Source organism: Pelecanus crispus, chromosome 1 (assembly GCF_030463565.1).
Source record: "Pelecanus crispus isolate bPelCri1 chromosome 1, bPelCri1.pri, whole genome shotgun sequence".
Taxonomy (NCBI): domain Eukaryota; kingdom Metazoa; phylum Chordata; class Aves; order Pelecaniformes; family Pelecanidae; genus Pelecanus; species Pelecanus crispus.
In genome coordinates this window covers 72107088-72127040 of record NC_134643.1, presented here as the reverse complement: position 1 = coordinate 72127040, position 19953 = coordinate 72107088, and the positions used below count along the sequence as shown (strand labels likewise).

The 19953-nt window shown below is 40.5% G+C and overlaps 1 protein-coding gene across 2 annotated transcripts in view; it reads left to right on the top strand.

Moving 5' to 3' along the window:
- The window catches only part of RERG (RAS like estrogen regulated growth inhibitor), a 109411-nt gene extending 90503 nt beyond the window's left edge, over positions 1–18908 (top strand). Inside the window, exons 2-4 of one of the 2 annotated variants that reach the window (XM_075727703.1) lie at positions 2071–2127; positions 17697–17770; positions 18501–18908. In XM_075727703.1, the coding sequence (XP_075583818.1) occupies positions 2071–2127; positions 17697–17770; positions 18501–18908 (539 nt within the window). The remainder of the gene's footprint in view (positions 1–2070; positions 2128–17696; positions 17771–18500) is intronic. The other variant, XM_075727704.1, reaches the window with a different exon arrangement.
- Positions 18909–19953: the final 1045 nt, after the last annotated feature.

Below are 19953 nucleotides of genomic sequence, written 5' to 3'. Positions count from 1 at the left end.
TTTCTTCCAGTCCCCTTCATCACTTTGACCCTCCTCTCTAGTAATTTCCATCTACAAGTACAATGTTATCATAACTATAAGTGAACCATGTTTAAATATGAAAATAGTTGGACAGGTTCCCCCACCCTCTTCCTCCTTTTCTCTCTCTCCATTAGCAACTCCAGGTCAAGGTTCAGGCTGCTAAAGCACTGCAACACAGGTAGCGCATCACTGCTGCTCCTTCAGAGTATGGCTGTGAAAGAAGAAAGCATTTTTAAAGTCTGTTCTTGAAAAGGAAGGTGGTATGAGTCTTCTGAAAGTATGTCAGGAAAACTTTTACCCTGCATCACTTCCCCAGTCAAAATAGAAAAAGAAAAAAAAAGAAGAAAAAAAAAAAAGAACATGCTGTGCATTTTACCAGCAATTAGAGAACCAATTACTAGCAATTAGAGAAGAGTCATGACCAAACTTTTGAAATATCAAGATGTTTAAACTATTCCAGCTGAGGGAAAATGTGAGGAAAAAAGTCCTGGTGCAGACATCATCATGGATGGAAAATAAGCTACAGAAATCTTCTTGCGGTATAATGACATCCACATTAGGACTATGACTTGAAAAGTTACTTTGGCTAAGAATTGCCACATTCACTCTGAGGGCCAAGGAGAGCATTTCTGCAAAGGCTAATAAAATTAAAAAATAGGATTTCCTAAGGAAAATAGAAACTTAAAATAACACCAATTTAAAATTGCTTCTTATGTAGTGATCTCATTTCCTTAGGATCAGCTTCTTATTGCCCCTCCCAAGTGTGAGGCATACTTAAATCTTCCTGAAAACTAATGTTCTGATTGTATTTAAAAAATAGGTTCTGATTAAGCAAAGCTTAATTATTTAGTCTGCAGAGTGTTGCCCTGTCCTACTATTGGGCACAGAAATCTGGGATGTGGGGCATTCTCATGGGTTTAATTTTGAAAAGGACCAGCACTGGGTTTAGCTGTCACCTTTTACTGTCTGTCTGCAACCGAAAGAACGGAACAATCCTGTAGGGCTGACAAGGAAAACTTTTCCTATAGCTGAAATCACCACAATCATAGCTAGTGCAGTGATATCTGTAGCTGCATTTTAGAAACACAGAAAGATTTTGAATAGTTGGCAATGGTAAACACTTCATTTACACCACTAGAAATTCAAGGCACTGCATAGTTTTAAATTAGAACATAATCAATATCCTGACAAAGCCTTTATAAGTCGTTTTTAAAAGGGGGTGGGGGGATAGAAAAAATTAAATATAAGAACATAAGTAGCAAGATCTTAGCCCATAAACTGAAACTGAGAACTAGTTATCCAGTGCTCCAAAATCTAAAGCTTTATTTCTGCTTCTGCAAATTCATTAATAGCATTTGTTGACGATTGGTTTAAAATATTATAGCTGATTGCTTCAAGTGACAAGTCGGCAAAACATGGAAGATAAATTGTTGCAAGGAAGGCATGCCAAAATACAGAAGAAAGCTATTTAGCCAGTTATGTGTTTACCTTACAAGGTTTAAAATCTGAAGGGAAAGTTTTCAAGAATTAAATTATTTTGAACACCCCTAGTTTTGAAGCTTCAAAGCATCCTGGATCAAAAACTGCCAACCAATTCCCGAAACTTCCCAAAACCAATTTTCCATTGGTTATGGGAAATCTAAAGCATCCAAAATAGACTTTTTTTTCAAAGGTCATCTGCTCATAGCACTGTAAATAAGGATGTTTTGGCTTTTTAATGGTAGAAGCTATTGTGACCAAACAAAAAAAAAAAGCGGAAAAAAGTCGAAAACCTCCTGGTATTCTTTGTCCTGCGTTGTTACATGGGTAAATGATTAATGCTGTAAAGAGTTGTGTTCTTTTCATTTTGTTTCCCCCCTCCAAAAGTGTAAAGTGGGCCACAAACAGAGAAAAGGTCTCAACTGCCGCAATACGCAATGCTGAATTCTGCTCACAGTTCAGGGGAGCTGCTGCATGCTCATTCACACAGAAAAGTTTGCTGGGAAAACTTTAAAAACCAGATGAGTAGATGGCTTGTGCATCTCACCTGGAATCTTTTTGCTCCTCCAGCTCTTGTTGTACGCTTCCTGACCAAACGGTTCATCTGGGAATATGACCCGACGCTAGGTAGGTTGCATTTTATTCTATACACATGGCATGCTGTATATAATAGCATGGCTGAAGTAATGGAAAGTCATAGAGTTAAAATTCCAAGCTTCAGTCAACCTTTAAATTTGCTGTAAAAAGCTTCTCTATGGTCATTTAAAGCTGGAACAAATTATTACCTAAGATGGCAGAAGAGAGAAGCAGTAACACACTCAAACGAAAGCAGAATTAATATATGAGGCACATGTCTGCCCACACAGAAGTCAGTGGGAATCTTGCCATTGAAAGCAATTGCGTTAGCATTTCACTCTGAAAATTATTTAGTGTGCGATCAGTTTTCAGCTTTTGGATTACCCAAACATCAGCTGCTAGAGAATAAGATCGCTGGGATACGGATCTCAAATATTCAAGGGGAAGAAAAAAAATTGCAGGTACTTACAGTCAGTCTACCTACCCTTAGGTAAGTTTTTTGTCCTCACTTTCAAACATACTTTGCATCTCACTTTTTGGGTGACCAGACACCAGTCGTCAAAAGGGACACGTCTCCTCCACTGCTCACACTTAGCTGTGTTGGGTTCCCGCTTTTGAGAAGCTGGCACAGATATCTCAAAAAACCTGTCAAACAGTTGCTGAATTAGAGGCCTCACTTGAAAATTTGGATCAAGGTCCATTTCTTAGTATTTTCTAAGTTAGCAGCTATTTGAATGCTCTGCACCAGAGAAAATCCAGGCCAAGAAGTCTGAGATGAGGCGTTAACATCTTAGAAGGCACCTTCAATGCCTCAAGACTAAGTGATTCGCACATGAACTAAAGCACCAGGAAATTTCCTTTTCTCCTACAATCTGTTGCCATCTCCTTCCTAACCTTTCTTTGGAGGTTCAACTACAGATTATGCAGTTAAATACCTATTTCTTTGTTAAAGTTCTTTCTCTAAGAGTTCTCACTAAAGAAATACAGAGCACCATAAACTTGCACAGCAGAAACAAAGATGAAAGTTTAATACACTTTATTGCAAAACCCAGGCAGACCTTTCAACAAAGCAAAGTATCCAGTATTCTAGTAAGTGTTTTCATCTGGTAGATGAAGAAATGATAGATATCAGCAGTCTCATATTGGGAAAATAATTCTCAGAACAACCTGAACTCAAATACATTCTTTTATCTGCTAATATCAATATATTCATCAGTGAATTATATGTCACCTGCCTTGTACTGCACAGTGGGAAGTTCAGTATAATATTCTATTAGTATTATTAATGTTGGTACTTCACATCTCTATCACTAATACGTCACTTTAAGAACTTGACAATAGAAGTATATAAAGTGTTTTATATCAGTATAGTCCAAGTTCATTAATTTCTTACAGGGACACTGAATGCAAAAGTATCCTTGTTGCCTTTAAACACACAAAGTTATTAGCAAGCTGCAAGGTTTATTATTTTTTGACCCATTATGAAGGCCCCATACCTTTTTTGGCGTACAAGACTTGACCTTTGTTTCTGTTTTACAAATGAATACAACTGCAAATTAACCATGCCCCTCAGGAATTTGTCTTCTGTTTGCAACATGGAAACCTTTCATGCAGACAACAGTCCTATCCCAATAAAATAAAAATTAAACCTCTTTTGACCTACTGAATTCTACGTTCTCATTCAGTTTAGAGGATAACAGCTTAAATTATATATTACAGTTATTGTGAAGCTAAGTGCTTTAAGTTTCTCAGAGGAAAAGGTTTGAGAAATTCAAAAACTAATGAAATATTGTCAATAAGTTACTTCTTAATCACAGTAATCACTGGTGGAAGCTGCCCACCAGAGACTGTTTTTTAAAGTGTTCTTTTTTCAAACTATGTATCACAACAGGATTCAAAGGAGGCTCTGAAGTGTTAGGGAAAAAAAAAAAAAAATCTCCTGAAATTCTAACCACTATTCAGGCCTTCAGAGATCAATCAGAAAGGGACTGGACCTCCAAAAGCTTTGAGGAACAGTGCTTGAAAGAATGCATTTCTGTCTTTATCATGATCATCCTGTGGTGATTTAGTGTCCAGACACCTGTAAACATCACTGAGCTGAATTTAGTGAGAAGTTTTAGCAGAATAGATTCATTTCTTCTTAGCAGTCACGGACTGGCAGTTGGGTGGAAAGAGGGATATCTACATATTCCACCAATATAAAAAGTTTAAGTTTTGTCAGTGAGACCCATTTGCCTTACAGGGAGAATAAGCAGCTTTGTCAAGAGATTTTGAAAGGGCAGGAGTAAAATAGATGCAAACTAGCTACTAGGCAACAGGATGTTTTGCCAAAAATCACTGGGGCTGTGACAAAAAATGTTATATTTACCATTTATTTCTTATGTCAAGTTTTCAACCACCCATTAGCCCTCTGATGCAAGGAATCCCCAGATAATTCCTATTTTTAGGAAAGCTTTCATCAAGCTGTACAAGGCCTGATGGAAATTCAACATTATTCTAAACTAAGCATCAGGGTAAAAAAACTTGTTCTCTTGTAATTCAAAGGTGCCACTTTTTAAGTGGAAAGGAAAAAACACACCTTATAAATATTCTTTAGTACTCTAACCTGCCAGAAGAAAATGAAGGACCGTATTTTTAGCAGCATCAGGATATACTGCTGTATCTTCAGGAGCCAAATTACAAACCACAAAAATAACATTTTCTGGTGGGAGGAGCATCACTGAATCTTGCAAGCTTTGGCACATGGTGCTGTTGCTGAAGTCAAGGTTTTGCAGCTCTGCCACTTTTGTGCACGATGTTGAATCTGTGCGAGCATTGGTAGGACAGCTGCATCTTCACAAAAAAGGTACATATCACTGTGCTGTTTAATTTATTATTCCTAGCCAAGGGGTAACAACTGCAGAAAAGGTCATTTTTCAGGCAAGTATTAACTGTCAGCCTTGACTTCTCCATCATTTGTGCTTAACTGGCAAGTCACTGTCATCATCTTGGCATGGGGTTGGTTTGTTTTTTTTTTAAAAGTTGCCTAATCACTCAGGCTAAATGGTTACCTGGCATTATCAAGGCAAATGAGTTTCCACTTTCAATCTGTATTTATACAAAAATCACACAACTGTCCCACGTGCAACGGAATTAGAAGGTCCAATGAAAGAGCTCTATGTAGAAATAGGCTGGAACTGCACATTTGAAAAAATACATACAGTTGTTTTCTAAAATATTAAATATATGAATGCAGCATTAAACTTAGTCTTCTTTAGCTTGTTAAATATGTACTGAGAAAGGGGATTGGGTTACCACATGACTTTCACCAAAATTCATCAATGTTTTTATGTTTTTAAATAGAACACGGCTCGCAAATTAATAAGCAAATTCAGCGTGGTGTTAGAAGGCCTAAAATCACTTGGCCTGGTTAGGGCAGCACTTAAGCCACAGCCTAAAAGTGCTTCACAAACATAAGCAACACATCTGCGGTGGCTTTAATACAGAACTGGAAATTGGTACTGTATTTCCATTTGGCTTTATTAAGAGAATCATAGAAGCAGCATGAAAACAAGTGTTCCTGTGTACCATTTCAGCAGCGCTTGCCAGGAGTGGGGTGACAATTTGCCTGCCACCAAGGCAGCTTGGCTCAGGGACAGTTTGCAGCCTGCAAGCGGCCGCCCCCAGCAGCGCTGCTGCAGCTGGTGCCCTTGGGGCTTGACCACCTGTCCTCCGTACTTGCCCATACTATCCCGCACGCCCTTCCACTCATAACTATCCAGCCTTGGGGCAGATCTCTGGATGATATTCTTAAACTGCTCACTGACCTTTATCAAAACTGAAACAATATTCCCAAGAAGTATCAATAGAAGTATCTTAACTGCCCAGGGGTGTTCAAGATACTGAAAAGTTGTTGTAATGAAGGAGGAAACATCATAGAAGAAGGTAGCAAAGGTGCCATTCTTTATTTCCTCCACAACAAGCCTCAGAGTAAGAAGTATAATTGCTAACTCTCTCCATGAGGTACTACCCGAAGTACAGTAGTGACTTCTGTATGAAACCCAAATACCAAAGAATGCTCAAGGTCAGGGTTTTGATAAGGAGCCTCCCAAGCAAAAGATTGTGAATCACTGCAGAGCATAGCACACTGCACAAACTGACAACAAGCTTTAACGTGTGCTGCAAAAAAAAGAACATGGCGCAGATCAGATGAACTAATATCGTGACCGGCAACTGTTAACAGACTCCTTAATACACTTTGGTTAATCTGTTGTTATCTCAAACCCTTCGTGCCCCATGTTGGGCATCAAAAAGGACTGTCATGGTTTAGCCCCAGCCAGCAACTAAGCACCACGCAGCCACTCGCTCACTCCCCCTACCCCGATGGGATGGGGGAGAGAATCGGAGGAGTAAGAGTGAGAAACACTCCTGGGTTGAGATAAGAACAGTTTAATAATTGAAATAAAGTAAAACAGTAATTATAATAATAACAATATAATAATGATAATAACAATATACAAAGCAAGTGATGCACAATGCAATTGCTCACCACCTGCCAAACAATACCCAGCCAGTTCCCAAGCAGCGATCCCTGCTCCCTGGCCAACCCCCCCCAGTTTATATACTGAGCATGATGTCATATGGTATGGAATGGAATAGCCCTTTGGTCAGTTTGGCTGTGCCCCCTCCCAGTTTCTTGTGCACCTGGCAGAGCATGGGAAGCTGAAAAGTCCTTGACTAGCATAAGCAGTACTTAGCAACAACTAAAAACATCAGTGTGTTATCAACATTATTCTTCTGCTAAATCCAAAACACAGCACTATGCCTGCTACTAGGAAGAAAATTAACTCTATCCCAGCTGAAACCAGGACACCACCTCACCGCTGCCACAAAACTAGAAGTGTATAAGTGTGTAACACCTGTCAGCCAGCATTGTCTCGGGGATGGACATACTCTATGGGAATGAGTTTCAAGGTGGAGGTGCAAAGACCTTTATTTGGCCACCTACCCTCTGTGGGTAAACTCTTGGCCTGAATGCAGGACTCCCATAGACCTCAGTGACCCAGGACTTCGCACCATGATTTTCAAGGCTGCTGTGAAGGCCTGCTCTCCTCAGTGCCAATAAGTAGGAATAACAGTCTGGATCTCAGAAATTTCCCCCACGAGCTAGTGGCAGTGCCCAGAATTTAGGGTGCCTTCACCTGACCTCAAAGATATAGAGAGATTGTGGTTTGCCATCAAACAAGTGATATTATATGATTTTAAGATTGGAGACGTTGAATCGGAATAAGTCATCAAGGAAACTGGTAAATGTATTTTTTCCTGGGGGGCAAAAAAGGAGGAGGAAGCCCAAAGAGTCATCAAAGCAGTAGACAGACAGCACTGATGGCCTGCAGATTACTTTGTGGGCAACAGTAAATTACCTGCCTCCGTAAGTCATGACAGCAGAGAGAATCTCCTGGATCAAAGGATGAAAGAAGAAACTTCACCATAGCTATGGCTAAGTGGGTGCTTTCTAAAATAAGTTTTGCAGTATTTCTCTGAAAACACATTTGTTGTTCTACCATAACCAGGACAGTTTGCTTAACTAGAGCTGGGATATCCAAGATTTAAAAAGAAGAGGGGATTATGAACTGGGTTGTGTCATTTCTTCTGAATTAGCATTTTTATGTACAGTTGAGAGAATCAGCTGCTTTCTGAGGCGTGGGGATTTAAAACATCCATATTTGCCTTATAGGGAAAAAATCAAACAAAACCCCAAGGAAGTGCAGGAGATAGGTTCCTCAGTTCTTTTCTTGATTCTGTCACTGATTTGTTGCCTGCAGTCTCTCTGCCTCTGCTTCTCACCTATAAAATCCTTCGTCTCATAGAAGGGTTGTAAATCCTTTAAGTAACTGGTACTGAGGGTTGACTCACATATCAAAGGTGCTTTAAACAAAAGTCTACTTATGAAATAACAGCAACCAAGGAGTTAATATTTTTTGTCGACCTTTCTAAAGGTCACTTGGCTTTCTCACACTACCCCTAGATGTCTTTCTCTAGCTGCTCATGTATTTCATACAACTTTGCTAATCCTCTGAAAGGAAAAACTGTCTCTGAGCAGATAATCAGCAGAACAGTGCATGACAGACTGGCCCACCTATGAAGGCAAAGAGAGACAGAAAGCATGAGAGTTTATTTCATTTGAATGGGACAGAGAAAAGACTATTCATTACTTTGAAGAAGCAGAGGTAACCGTAAAGAAACATGAGTCTTAAGAAAAAAATATAACTTTGCTAGGACTATTAGATTAATAGTGACATTTTTAAAGAGTATTTCTTCCAACTATGTCACAATTTCTTTAAGTCACTCAGGTTTTTGTTCACTCTTTTTCAACTGGGAGGGGACAAAAAATGAGTTAGTGTTTCTATAAAGTCCCATCTAATGCAATAGCCCATAAGACATCATCAAACATGGGTGAAATGTGTAGGTATCAGTAAAGCAGAAAAGATAGGAGATAAGGTGGTACAAATTGCTGTCCCGCTAGCTTGGTTATGAAAGGCCCATGATAGCACCGTCCTTCTGCAGCGTAGCATGAAACAACCAAAGGACTGCAGAAAGGTACACTAAGTAATCAAGTGCTTGAGGGAGGGAGACAGACACCTCTGTTAGTGCCCGGAATTATCTCACAGCAGAGAACTTCATCTCCTATAGACCAGCTCAAGACATAAATTTCACTGCTGTGGCAAGAACAGCAGAAATCACTTTGTGAAGATACTGTTTACATTGGCAAGAAGGCTTTTCCCATTGGAAGGTTTGTTGCGAGGAAGATTATTTTACATTAGAAGGGTAGTTTTGCCTTTATAACCACATCTGTAGCTGGGGGTTCTGTTAGCAAAATGGTATCATTCACGGACCACAAAGGAAGTTTGTGGATACCATACATAATGTGATTAACATTACAACCCTAGCAAATATTGCTAGCCTGAGTTTCTTTTCTACACCAAATACATACAAACAACATAAACAGAGCAGAGTGGGAATATATCCAAACTAGCTTCCATCAAAATGGTTGATAACCAGAAAGATCTTATCAGTGGGAGCCAAGACCTCACTAAGAATAATTTACTGTAGCAAGAGAAGATGCAAGGACTACCTTTGTGGGCTAATTTTGTGCCAAGGCAGCTATGAAAAAGAGCTCAGGTCCAAATACAGTTTTCAAGGACTGTCTTCGCTCTCACATTCAGCTAACACATTGTCTGGACAGCTGGAATACTGTCTGAATACAAACTCTTCATCCCCAGGATTGCTTTCACTGCTGCAGGTTACAAGTTGAAGAAACACATGTCCTTGCATATTGTAGATTTCTAGTTTTCTTGAATTGTGGCTCACTCAGCAAGTTTGTCATAACACTCCTGAAGGTTTACTGCCTGCCTCTACCATAAAAATACTAACTCCTAGCAGCACAGCTGAGAGAGAAACTTCCCAGACAGCAAACAGAACTTTTAACAGTGGGGCCATACTAAAATAAGTGTTAATAAATCATTAACTGGTGGTCCCTTCAGTCCTAGGGTGTAAAGGTTGACAGACCAGCAGTCCCAGGAGGAAGGCAGCCTGGGGAAGCCTCCCCTCCCAGCCCTCTCTTCCTCCTGTTGCACAACAGGATACTGCAGTCTACACAGTGCTATAGACCAGACCATCATCATCTTCATGATTAAAACTAACCATTTTCCACAGCGAGCAGAAGAGGAGTTAAGAGGGCCACCAGAATGATCCGAGGGCTGGAACACCTCTCCTATGAGGCCAGGCTGAGAGAGTTGGGATTGTTCATCCTGGAGAAGAGAAGGCTGCGAGGAGACCTTATTGTGGCCTTTCAGTACTTAAAGGGGGCCTACAGGAAAGATGGGGAGAATCTTTTTAATAAGGCCTGTTGTGACAGGACAAGGAATAATGAATTTAAACTAAAGAAGAATAGATTTAGACTAGACATTAGAAAGAAATTTTTTACAATGAGGGTAGTCAAGCACTGGAACAGGTTGCCCAGAGAAGTAGTGGAGGCCCCATCCCTGGGAACATTCCAGGTCAGGTTGGATGGGGCTCTGAGCAACCTGATCTGGTTAAAGCTGTCCCTGCTCGCTGCAGGGGGGTTGGGCTAGATAATCTCTAAAGGTCCCTTCCAACCCAAAGCATTCTATGATTCTATGATTCTGAGTTCTGCCATCATCTTGCAGAACTTTGCCTTCTGCATATTTCATCTGAACGCCCATGTTGACAACTACAGTTTATCCAGGCACAAACTAGGAATAACATGCTGTCCAGTATGGGCTTTCAGCCAAAGGGAGATGTAACGGTAACCAACCATTTGGGGCTAGGAGGAATGGCTGCCAACCCGTGTTTCAGGGAGTACCATGACAAATGTGCAGATGCTTAATAAATTGCTGGAAAACAGCCTTATTTTCAAGCCAGACTCTAGTTATTAGCATCCTCAATTTTTATTAACAAAATTACTCATTCCTTCTGCCTCAGTGCTTAACAGATTCAGTCCCCAATAGTCGAGATTGTGCCTTACTAGGTATCTTCCTGGGCTTTTATTTTTTCCCACTTCAAAACAGTAGAAACGTTACTTAACTTGATATACATTTAATACACTATATCATTTTTACTATACTCCTCAGCAGTAGGAATTTATACTGAATGTATTATGGCAATGAGCCATGAAAGTATTCCTGATTTCTCCGAGGTGTTTGTAACGAAATGGACTGGTATGGCCTAAAGCACCTTAAACCCCCAACACCGGCTTCTAAAGTGCTCAACAAAGACTTGAAATGACGAAATTGTAATTCAGAGCAGCAGAGGAAGATGCTTAAAATAACATGGAAGCAGTTATCTGAAAATGTGGTTTGTTTTCGTTCATTAGAGTCTCAAGATGAAGATATTCCTGATGCCAGTAATAAAAATATTGCCTTTTTACAGTAGCTTGACAGACAGCAAAAATCAGGAATGGCAGTGGTTGTTCTTGCTGTAGCTACATCTGCAAAATATTTTGTCCCTACTTTTCTTGCTCATCATATTCTGAAATGTTCTCCAGATGAGTTTCCAGTGCTTGCTTTTGCACCTTCAGGAGAGCAGGCTTTTGTTTTGCTTGTTTTAGGTGTGAGAAAAGTCTCACTGGTTAGTTTTCATTTGTATTGGCAGAAATAAGGTGAAACTCACAGCTTTGCTAACAAAGACTTCTTGCCACAATCAAACAGAACATTGTAGCAAAATATGGTTTATTCAGACTTAAACTTGTCAGGCATAATTCCCACCAGGAACTAATGCCTTTGTTTAGTGTTGGTAGGAAAGTTAAATCAGCAAATTAAAAAAACACTTAAAGCCTTGAAGCTTACTACCTACTAGTTAGCACTGCTCTGGCTTTGTTTTTTTTTGTTTTAGCATGCCTTAATGAACGCAGTTCACAAGTATCTGTACACATTTTCTATGCCTATCTCAGCAAAAGCTGGATAAGGACAGAACCTATAGGAAAGGAAAAGTAACATCACTCACCACCTCCTCAAAAGAAACCCAGTCATCGCACACAGGAGAAAAATCATATGCGGCAGAAGCCAACAAGTAGACATAATTCTCATTAAGTTTAGAGTTGTCTTCAAGAAAACTGTATTATAGGATTTCTGTTTGGAGGCCAAAATATGTTATTTATTGAAAATATCAACAAGAAAAAAATGTTTTTCTTTATACTAGTTTTATATCTCCCACCTGTTCTACCTAAAGAGCAAGTTTTGGGCATGCAATAAATCCTTTCATACCAAGATGAGAACTTCATAGTCTAGTGGGGCTATGCATGCAGTAGCCATTTATTTTCCTTCCCACTTTTTTATAAGAGGAAAATATGATAAAAACCAAGCTGCTTCCTGAGCAGCAGACCTAATGAAGCCTCACTTCTGAATTTGTTCTCCATATTTTACACTGCAGTAGCTTTTTTTCTTTGCATGTGTCCCTGAGCTCCACAGAGCATCCCTTGTCCCCCATGAGTCCCCACAGCACCTGGAGCTTCTTCTGAGGTCCCCTACTAATAGACTTTGCCCATCTGCATGGGCCTAGGACAGCCCCACAGCCTGGCTTGTGCAGAGGCGCGTGCCTGCTGCCTGTCCAAAGCACACACCGGGCATTCCTCCCTCACTAATAGGGTCTCTGCCCTCCACCCAACCCTGATTTTAGCAAAACTTTCAGGATGAAAATATTTGCGAGCTTTCCCTGGGACTGAAAACAGCAACTAAAAGCAGCTCGGCAAGCCAGGGCACACTCGCTGCCTGCAGTGCCTCCCACATCACATTTTTGTGCTCAGCTTTAATCTGACTAGTTTAGGAATACCTGCTCTACTGCAGTCACAACTCTGATTATATCAAATTCAGCCTTGTAGAAGGCAGCCACAAAAGCCAAAAATGAAGTTAGAAAAGAAACTCCTTTGCACATCACCATATCAATTCCAAAAGCAGCAGACTCCATATGAAGCAGGCTAGAGTCCCTAGAGTTGAATTAAATATCACTGCAAACAAATACCTTCTTCTTTCATACACATTTTGGTTTAAATTTGTGGCTTGACATGAATGTTTGTATAGTATGTTAGTCACACATATAAAGCACATCACAGGTACTGTACAACCTCCTAGAACTTTTCCTTCTGTGTTTCCTGACTCTTGGGGTTACACATGTGGAAACACTTACAACATTGAAGAGTCCAAGTGCAATTATCAGAGCTGTCAGAGTTTCCTTTCAGTAACTTTTTTTTTTTAATACTTTTTGTTCTTTTATACATGATAATAATGATAGCAATAACAATGTATGGCATATCATTTGATGGTATTATTGATAAATAATAAATAACCCAGCTATCCTTTTTTTTGCATCTGTAGTATCAGTTAATAAAGAGACGTGTGGGGATACACTGCATTAGCATTAGAAAGATGTTCTAAATACACAAGGGCAGAGCTGTGGTTCCTGTGAAACCACTGATGGTTGCAGAATAAAAACCCTCCTGTAAGGTAAATAATGGATGGAGTAAGTAACAGCAGATGCAAGCAAGAAAAAAAAAATACATTCAGCTGAGTTTTGAGAAGAGCTGGGGTGGGGGAAGGAAGAAAGCAGGAGAGACTTTCTGAGTCAGGAGGGTACATTCAACTTACAGGGCTTTCTAAAAGTTGAAAAGTTCCTGAAGCAGCAAGAAAATGCAGAGGGAGACAGATTTCACAAAGGCAGGCTGAAGGCAGGCTCTGGAGAACATATCAAACAGCACCAGAGTTAGTAATGCAGGTAAATTGTTTTCCCAATGGGCTCTCAAAGTTACTGTTCTCAAATGTTGTGGAGACAGGTGCCGTCCTGATGGATGTCAAAGATTGCAGGAGTCTAAATGAACAGGGAGTTTATTTAAAAAAAAAAAAAAAAAAAGCAACCCAGCAAAAAACCAAACCAAACCAAAACCAGGAAACTTTATTATGTAATCAGAAATAATTATGGGAAATTTTAGTCTTTTAAACATACTGCTGCATTGCCATCAACCAAGACTTCAACCATAACTTAGAAGTTCATGCCTATTAGCTGTAGTTTTTCGGTCTGGAAACTCAGCTATGATTATTACACAAAATCTCTTTCTCTAGGTCTCTTGCAGTTCTCATATTCAACTGGCTGAAAGGCACCACGAGACCAGAATTTCTTAGAGAATTTTTTAAATGCCCTTGTTTTATTAATCTTTCTTGACAAAAATGAACTAAAATTCTGAATGGATACAGAGTTTGTGTCCCTCTGTACTTAAAAGCAATCAAAAGAGACCAGGCTGTTCATTAAATTTACATGTAAAATGGTGTATGTCGTGCTCCATTTCAACTGATTTACCTACTCCTACTACAAGTGTTTTCCTAAAGGCAATAAACCCTTCCAGTGCAAATATTTCCTTCCAGAGCTGTGACATACCCTGATGTATATTGCCTATTCAAAATAAACAAGTACTGAAAACAGCTTTTTACATCACTACAGCTTTTTACATCACTGCAAATATAAACCAAGATCTAGCAATTACTTCTCAGATAATAGTTTTCCTCTTGGAAATATAATCTTCTGGAACAGATATATTCAATAGATCAGGATAGTCCTGGACAAATAGTCCTTGATAAATGACCAGCTAAGTCTTACGGGCCAAAACTCTGTTAAATATGTCACAATAAGCATAGCACCAGGATGGGATGTGGTCAAGCTGTGACCGAACATCATATCTATGGACAGTCTGTGGATCATGGGCTTCAAAGTTTTCTCTATATAAGTTTAGCAGTTTTTTTCTACAATGTTTTTAAAAATCATATTGTTTAGACGAATAGGGAGATTTCTAACATGCTTATTAACACAAAGAGCTTATCAACACAAAGAGTTTTTTAATCCCCCCCCACCCCCCCAAAAAAAATCATTATTTCCATAACTATTCAGCAGCTGTAGTAATTTGAAAATTTTATGCAGTTCCTATTAATGAATTATTGTGGCAATATGTTAGACTTAAAAAGAAACCAACTGCTACCACATTCCAACATGTTTCTCAGGCCTTTTGACAGCTCTAAATGTTTCTGGAATAAACTTAATTTTTTCAAACGATAGGACTGTGAGAACCAAGACTGCTTTGCACAGCAAGAGTGCTGGGGGATTGCAGCTTTATAACCAAGTGGGACCCTGAAATCTGACATCAGCTCCTAAAGCCACACTCATCAGCACCTTTGATCTTGTTACTGAGATTATGAATAGACGCATAGCACACCCCAAAACCAACAAGAACAAGTCAGATTTACTTACATTGAAACAGAGCAAACCACCAAATGTTTCCACTCTATTTCCACAGCACTAACAGCATCAGGCACACCACAGCTCGGTCAGCAGCGGCAGCTCCCTAGCTCTGCTTTGAAGCTAGCAGTTTTGATACTGAGTCTGTGAAGAGTAAAACACAGCTCTGAGGTTTCTTTTCGATCTGTGAGGTTTTAGCCATATAGCTGTAGATCTAATATATCGGCATCACCTGGTGCAGATGATATTCTGAAGCTGAGAAAGTTGCCTATAGTCATCTTGGGAGCCTGTATCAGGAAGGCTGCTGGCACACAGTGTTACACTTTGCTCTTTCCACTTGACCATGACAATGCAAGGATAAGACATTTACAACCTGGATTCACCTGACCAGTTTTAGACTTCTAAGTGCTTTTGAGGTGTGATTCATCCCAGGAGAGAGATCAGGCAAGCACCTATTTTACTTCATCAACCGTAATAGGAGTCAAGGGTGCTTAGCTGAGACACAGACACCTGCACCATTGACGGTTTCAGTTAAGGATCCAGCAGATATCTCAAGTCATCTAATTTCTCTCTAGCTGCATGTCTCAAAAAACAAAGTGCCACAGGGAAAATGATATTAATAAATCCCAAACCCAGGCAATGCATTTGTGAAGTACCACAGGATCGATGCGAACAGACTGGAAATCACAACTTCAGGGCTCATAACTTACAAGACAACCAGATTCTTCAGATGTTTCTGTTCTGTTTCTGTGATTACACCAAAAATTGCTTTAATCATCCAGCTGTTTTACACTCCTCATTCAAATTAATCCAGCTACTGCACATTCCAAAGCACAGGAACAGACACACACTTACTAAGATATATTTACACTAATCTGACCCAAATCAGTGCTACTCATCCAGGATCAAATTCCATCCCAATGCGAGCAGCCAAAGTGAGTTAAACTTGCAACATAAAGTGCCACCAGAGTCCAATTGTGAGAACTCAAGTATCATTTAAGAATCATGCTACTTTTCTGCAGTCAGCACAAGTCTAGTCCTTGAGATTTATTCTCCCATTTCATGGGCAAGAGCCATATGGCCTACCACACTCTGCCTCCTAAGAAGGACATTTCACAGATACGCTGCAAGCATGGTTGGATGAGCATTTTCTTAAGTTGCATGGACCAATTCTCAACAGCTAATTGTCAAGCAGGGCCATATGGTTAAAGGCATTTAGGCATTGCAAGGCCTAAACAAGTAAGGAGCTAATACCACATTGCTCACTCAGAGAGCCATCTCTTCTTCACAGCACTGTCCCCCAAAGAAACGAAGTGTAAGTTCCTAAATGACCTTGGACATGGAGTGCCGCACAGGAAGTCCCAACCTAGCACTGAACATTTTAGCTGCTGAAATAACCTGCTGAAGGTGCATCATTGCAGCTTCCATGCCAAACTAGAGGCCCTGCTTTTCTGCACTCCCCTGGGAAAACTGCAGCAGCTAGGAGAGATTTAGCTATATCTTACTCTGCTGTGTAGATATAGCCTCAGGACCACAAAGGTAGAACTCCAACTCCTTCAACAGCATTACAATACTAAACAGTAGGGGTATTTACAGCCTTTAAAAAACCTAGTCTTCGTTGCCTGAAACCCTACAGCAAGATTGCTTGCCATCTGTCTAATTAAATTGACCATTTGTCCCTATTAGAGGCAGCTGTGCTACTTAAAGCAATTAAGGTGGCACAGGAGGGAAGTAACATTTTTGGTTTGGGAAGAGTGTTTGCAGCACTGACAGCATTGAAACATTCTTCACTACGAAGAAGTGACATTCTTAAGTATGTAACGAAAAGAGGCATTCACAAACATGAGCCCTTTCAGAAGTTCAAATTCAAGAAATGTGTTTCCTTAAAAATATCCTTTGTTCCTATTGAGGAGATTTGCACCAAATAAAAGAATTGTGTCTCTGACAATGCAAAGCATTTGTAGTCACTGGCCACAGTTTTAAAGCATACACATTTGCCTTTTGATATAGGACATCTGTGAGCTAGCAACAGTAATAAATCTGAATTTTAGCACAGATCATTTTCCAAGTTTTAGGTCAAATGCTATCAAATTGAACTTATCAGCTCATTAAGATAAAACAAGCCCTTTTGTCATTAGCTTTCTGATTAGCTGTCTTGTTCCAGAACCTGGGACACAGTAAATAGGTTCCTTTTTTTCCTGTAACATAGTGTGAATGCTTAATGCCCACTGGTTTTCCTTATAAATCATACACAGGGAAATCACTGCTTGAGCCCTTGCTAGAAGAGCAGAATGTGATGATTTCAGCGCGTTTCAAAAGAGACATTCCTAAAATAGCTAACTGTTCTGTAATTTTACCACAGTATAAGGCCTGAGCTTAATGGTTAGGTTCCCTGGTTTGCAACCATACTGGTTTTGATCTTGTCAGAGTTCAAGCTACACAATGATAGGCTTTTGAGCTGGATACTTTGAGAGTAGCAGTATTTGTGTTTCATAGGTGGCAGCCTTCCCTATAAGCAAACATGAAAAATGGGCTGCAGCCTTGCAGAGCTCTTTACTGCAGGAAACTGTCCTTTTGTTGGGCGCAGAGCGCAGCGTCCACAGGCACAGCCCTTTGCAGGTATAAGACATGGGAAAGAAAGAATTGTGCCATATGGGGAGAGGTAAAATAGTCACCATTGTAGAAAGGAGGACTTGCGTTCTCCAGAATGCCTGGAAGAGCTCCAACAAATAAAAGTGAAGCTGTATGTCACATCTCAGGTCTTGTGCTGGGGTAGCTGTAAGGAAGATACAAAACAAATTACCTTCTTTTAATACGTTTCACAAAATGTGTTCTTATTTTAGAGTCTACATATCGTCACCAGGCTACCATTGATGATGAAGTCGTTTCCATGGAGATACTAGATACAGCTGGTCAGGTGCGTGGGTACATGTACTATTATCCAATACCTTGGCTCAGATAGACAGCAGGGAAGGGGAGCGTGGTGGCGGCAGCAGTGCGGTGGGTGGCAGGTGTGATCTGCTTCTGGGGACAGAGATTTGCTTCTGACAGAGCCCCCCCTCCTCCACCACCATCAGCTTGCTGCTGGACCCAGCATGCTGGATCCAGACCCTTCTGCAAGGGACCCTGCTTAGAGTTTTCGAACGCTGGAAGAACAAACAAAGTCAGGGTTTACTCTGGGATTAAAATGATTTAGTTCTCATTCCTTGATTCAGGGCCAACCCAACAACACATTATTACTATGCATGAAGTCACAGTCTATTTCTACAGTCAAGCGATGAGGCTTGACAGCCTCAGTCAATGAATCCCACCAAAGTGAAGAGCAGTTTTGTCATAGCCAGTCCCCTTTCCTTTCAAAACATGGCAGATACTCATGCTGCATAGTCCTATGCGGTTTGTGTGCTGGGTATCATTCCACAGAGACCCTGTTCCAATTCCGTGCTACCAGCCTGCCCACAGGGAGCCCATGACACCTTGGTAGAGTGGATCTCCTATGCTACGTGATAAAGAAGGTGACATGCATAAAGTATAAAGTAGAGCAGATGTATATGGCTTTTCAGGCTTTGGAGGACCAATGTCTATCTGAAGGCCTGGTGTCTTCTTCATAAATCAAATTCCTAAGGCTGGTGTCTGTCTTTTCAAAACAGGAGGATGCTATTCAGAAAGAAGGACATGTGCGATGGGGTGAAGGCTTTGTGCTGGTTTATGACATCACGGACAGAGGCAGCTTTGAGGAAGTGCTGCCACTTAAGAACTTGTTGGATGAAGTTAAAAAACCCAAAAATGTCACCCTGATCCTGGTGGGGAACAAAGCAGACTTGGATCACTCCAGGCAGGTCAGCACAGAGGAAGGTGAAAAGCTGGCCACAGAACTAGCATGTGCTTTTTATGAGTGCTCTGCTTGCACAGGAGAAGGCAACATTATGGAGGCCTTCTATGAGCTCTGTCGTGAGGTACGGCGTCGAAAGATGGTCCAGGGCAAGACTCGGAGACGAAGCTCCACCACCCACGTCAAACAGGCAATTAATAAGATGCTTACCAAAATCAGCAGTTAAAAAGAGCTGTACTAAGCCAGAGGAGCATTTTAGAGCATATTAGCTTGGAGTAGGGACAAGGCAGGCAGAGCACATTTAATTAAAAATGGGCAAAGCTTTGCAATTAAAGAAATAGAAAAGACAAACCACACACACGGGGTCAGACTTTTTTCCTGTTTCAAGATGTATTTAGCCACACTGCTTCTGGCTAATGTGAAAAAAAAAAAAGGGGGGGGGGGGGGGGGGGGGAGGAGGGAAAAAACAAAAGCAAACTCCAAAGGACTAGATGATTGTGGGGATTGGCACTGCCAGAGCATCTTCTGCTTCTACAAGGCTGGCTCCAATCCCCTGCAAGTCAGTAGTGCCTAAACATCATTTCCAGCCAGCCAGCTGCTCAGTAGCCACTGGAGAGTAAGAATCAGTCCTCAGTCCCTCAACAGCTATCACAACCAGTGTTCTCAAGGACTGAATACATGTAGAGGCTGCTGTGTTTCACCAGGAAGTTCATCTGACACCTTTCACCCGCTCTAGATTGGCGCGTTGTGTGCTTTTACTCCAAACTGTCCTTCCTTGTTGTTATTTTTGTCAAATCTATGAGTGCTGATGTTCTTAGTGAGGTATGCAAAAAATACAGGAAAGGTCTTTTTCATGGAGCGTTTAGCCAGCAAGACACACATTTCAGTAGAGCTGAAGTTCAGCTGCTCTTCCAGATCCTCTGAAACTGCAGAATTCATCCAGAAATAATCAGCTAGTCCAGTGGCATTTCAGCATTTCCCCCTTGAAGTGCAGTACTGTACTTGGGGAGATGAGAGTGTATGTGTTGGGAAAATAAACTAAAAAAAAACATATTACTATTGATTTAGTTATGGGTAGTTTTTAGCTTTTGTTTACTTTTTTGTTTTGGTCTTATTTCAATTCTCATCTTATACTGAAGAAGAACTGAATCCATGGGAAGGCAAGTGTTTAAAGTCTAAGCCCAAATGTAAATCAGATGTGAATAGCCTCTACCATATCAAAAGGCCATAATTTCCAGCTGTTTAAACTTCCAGATGTTGCTTGAAGCACT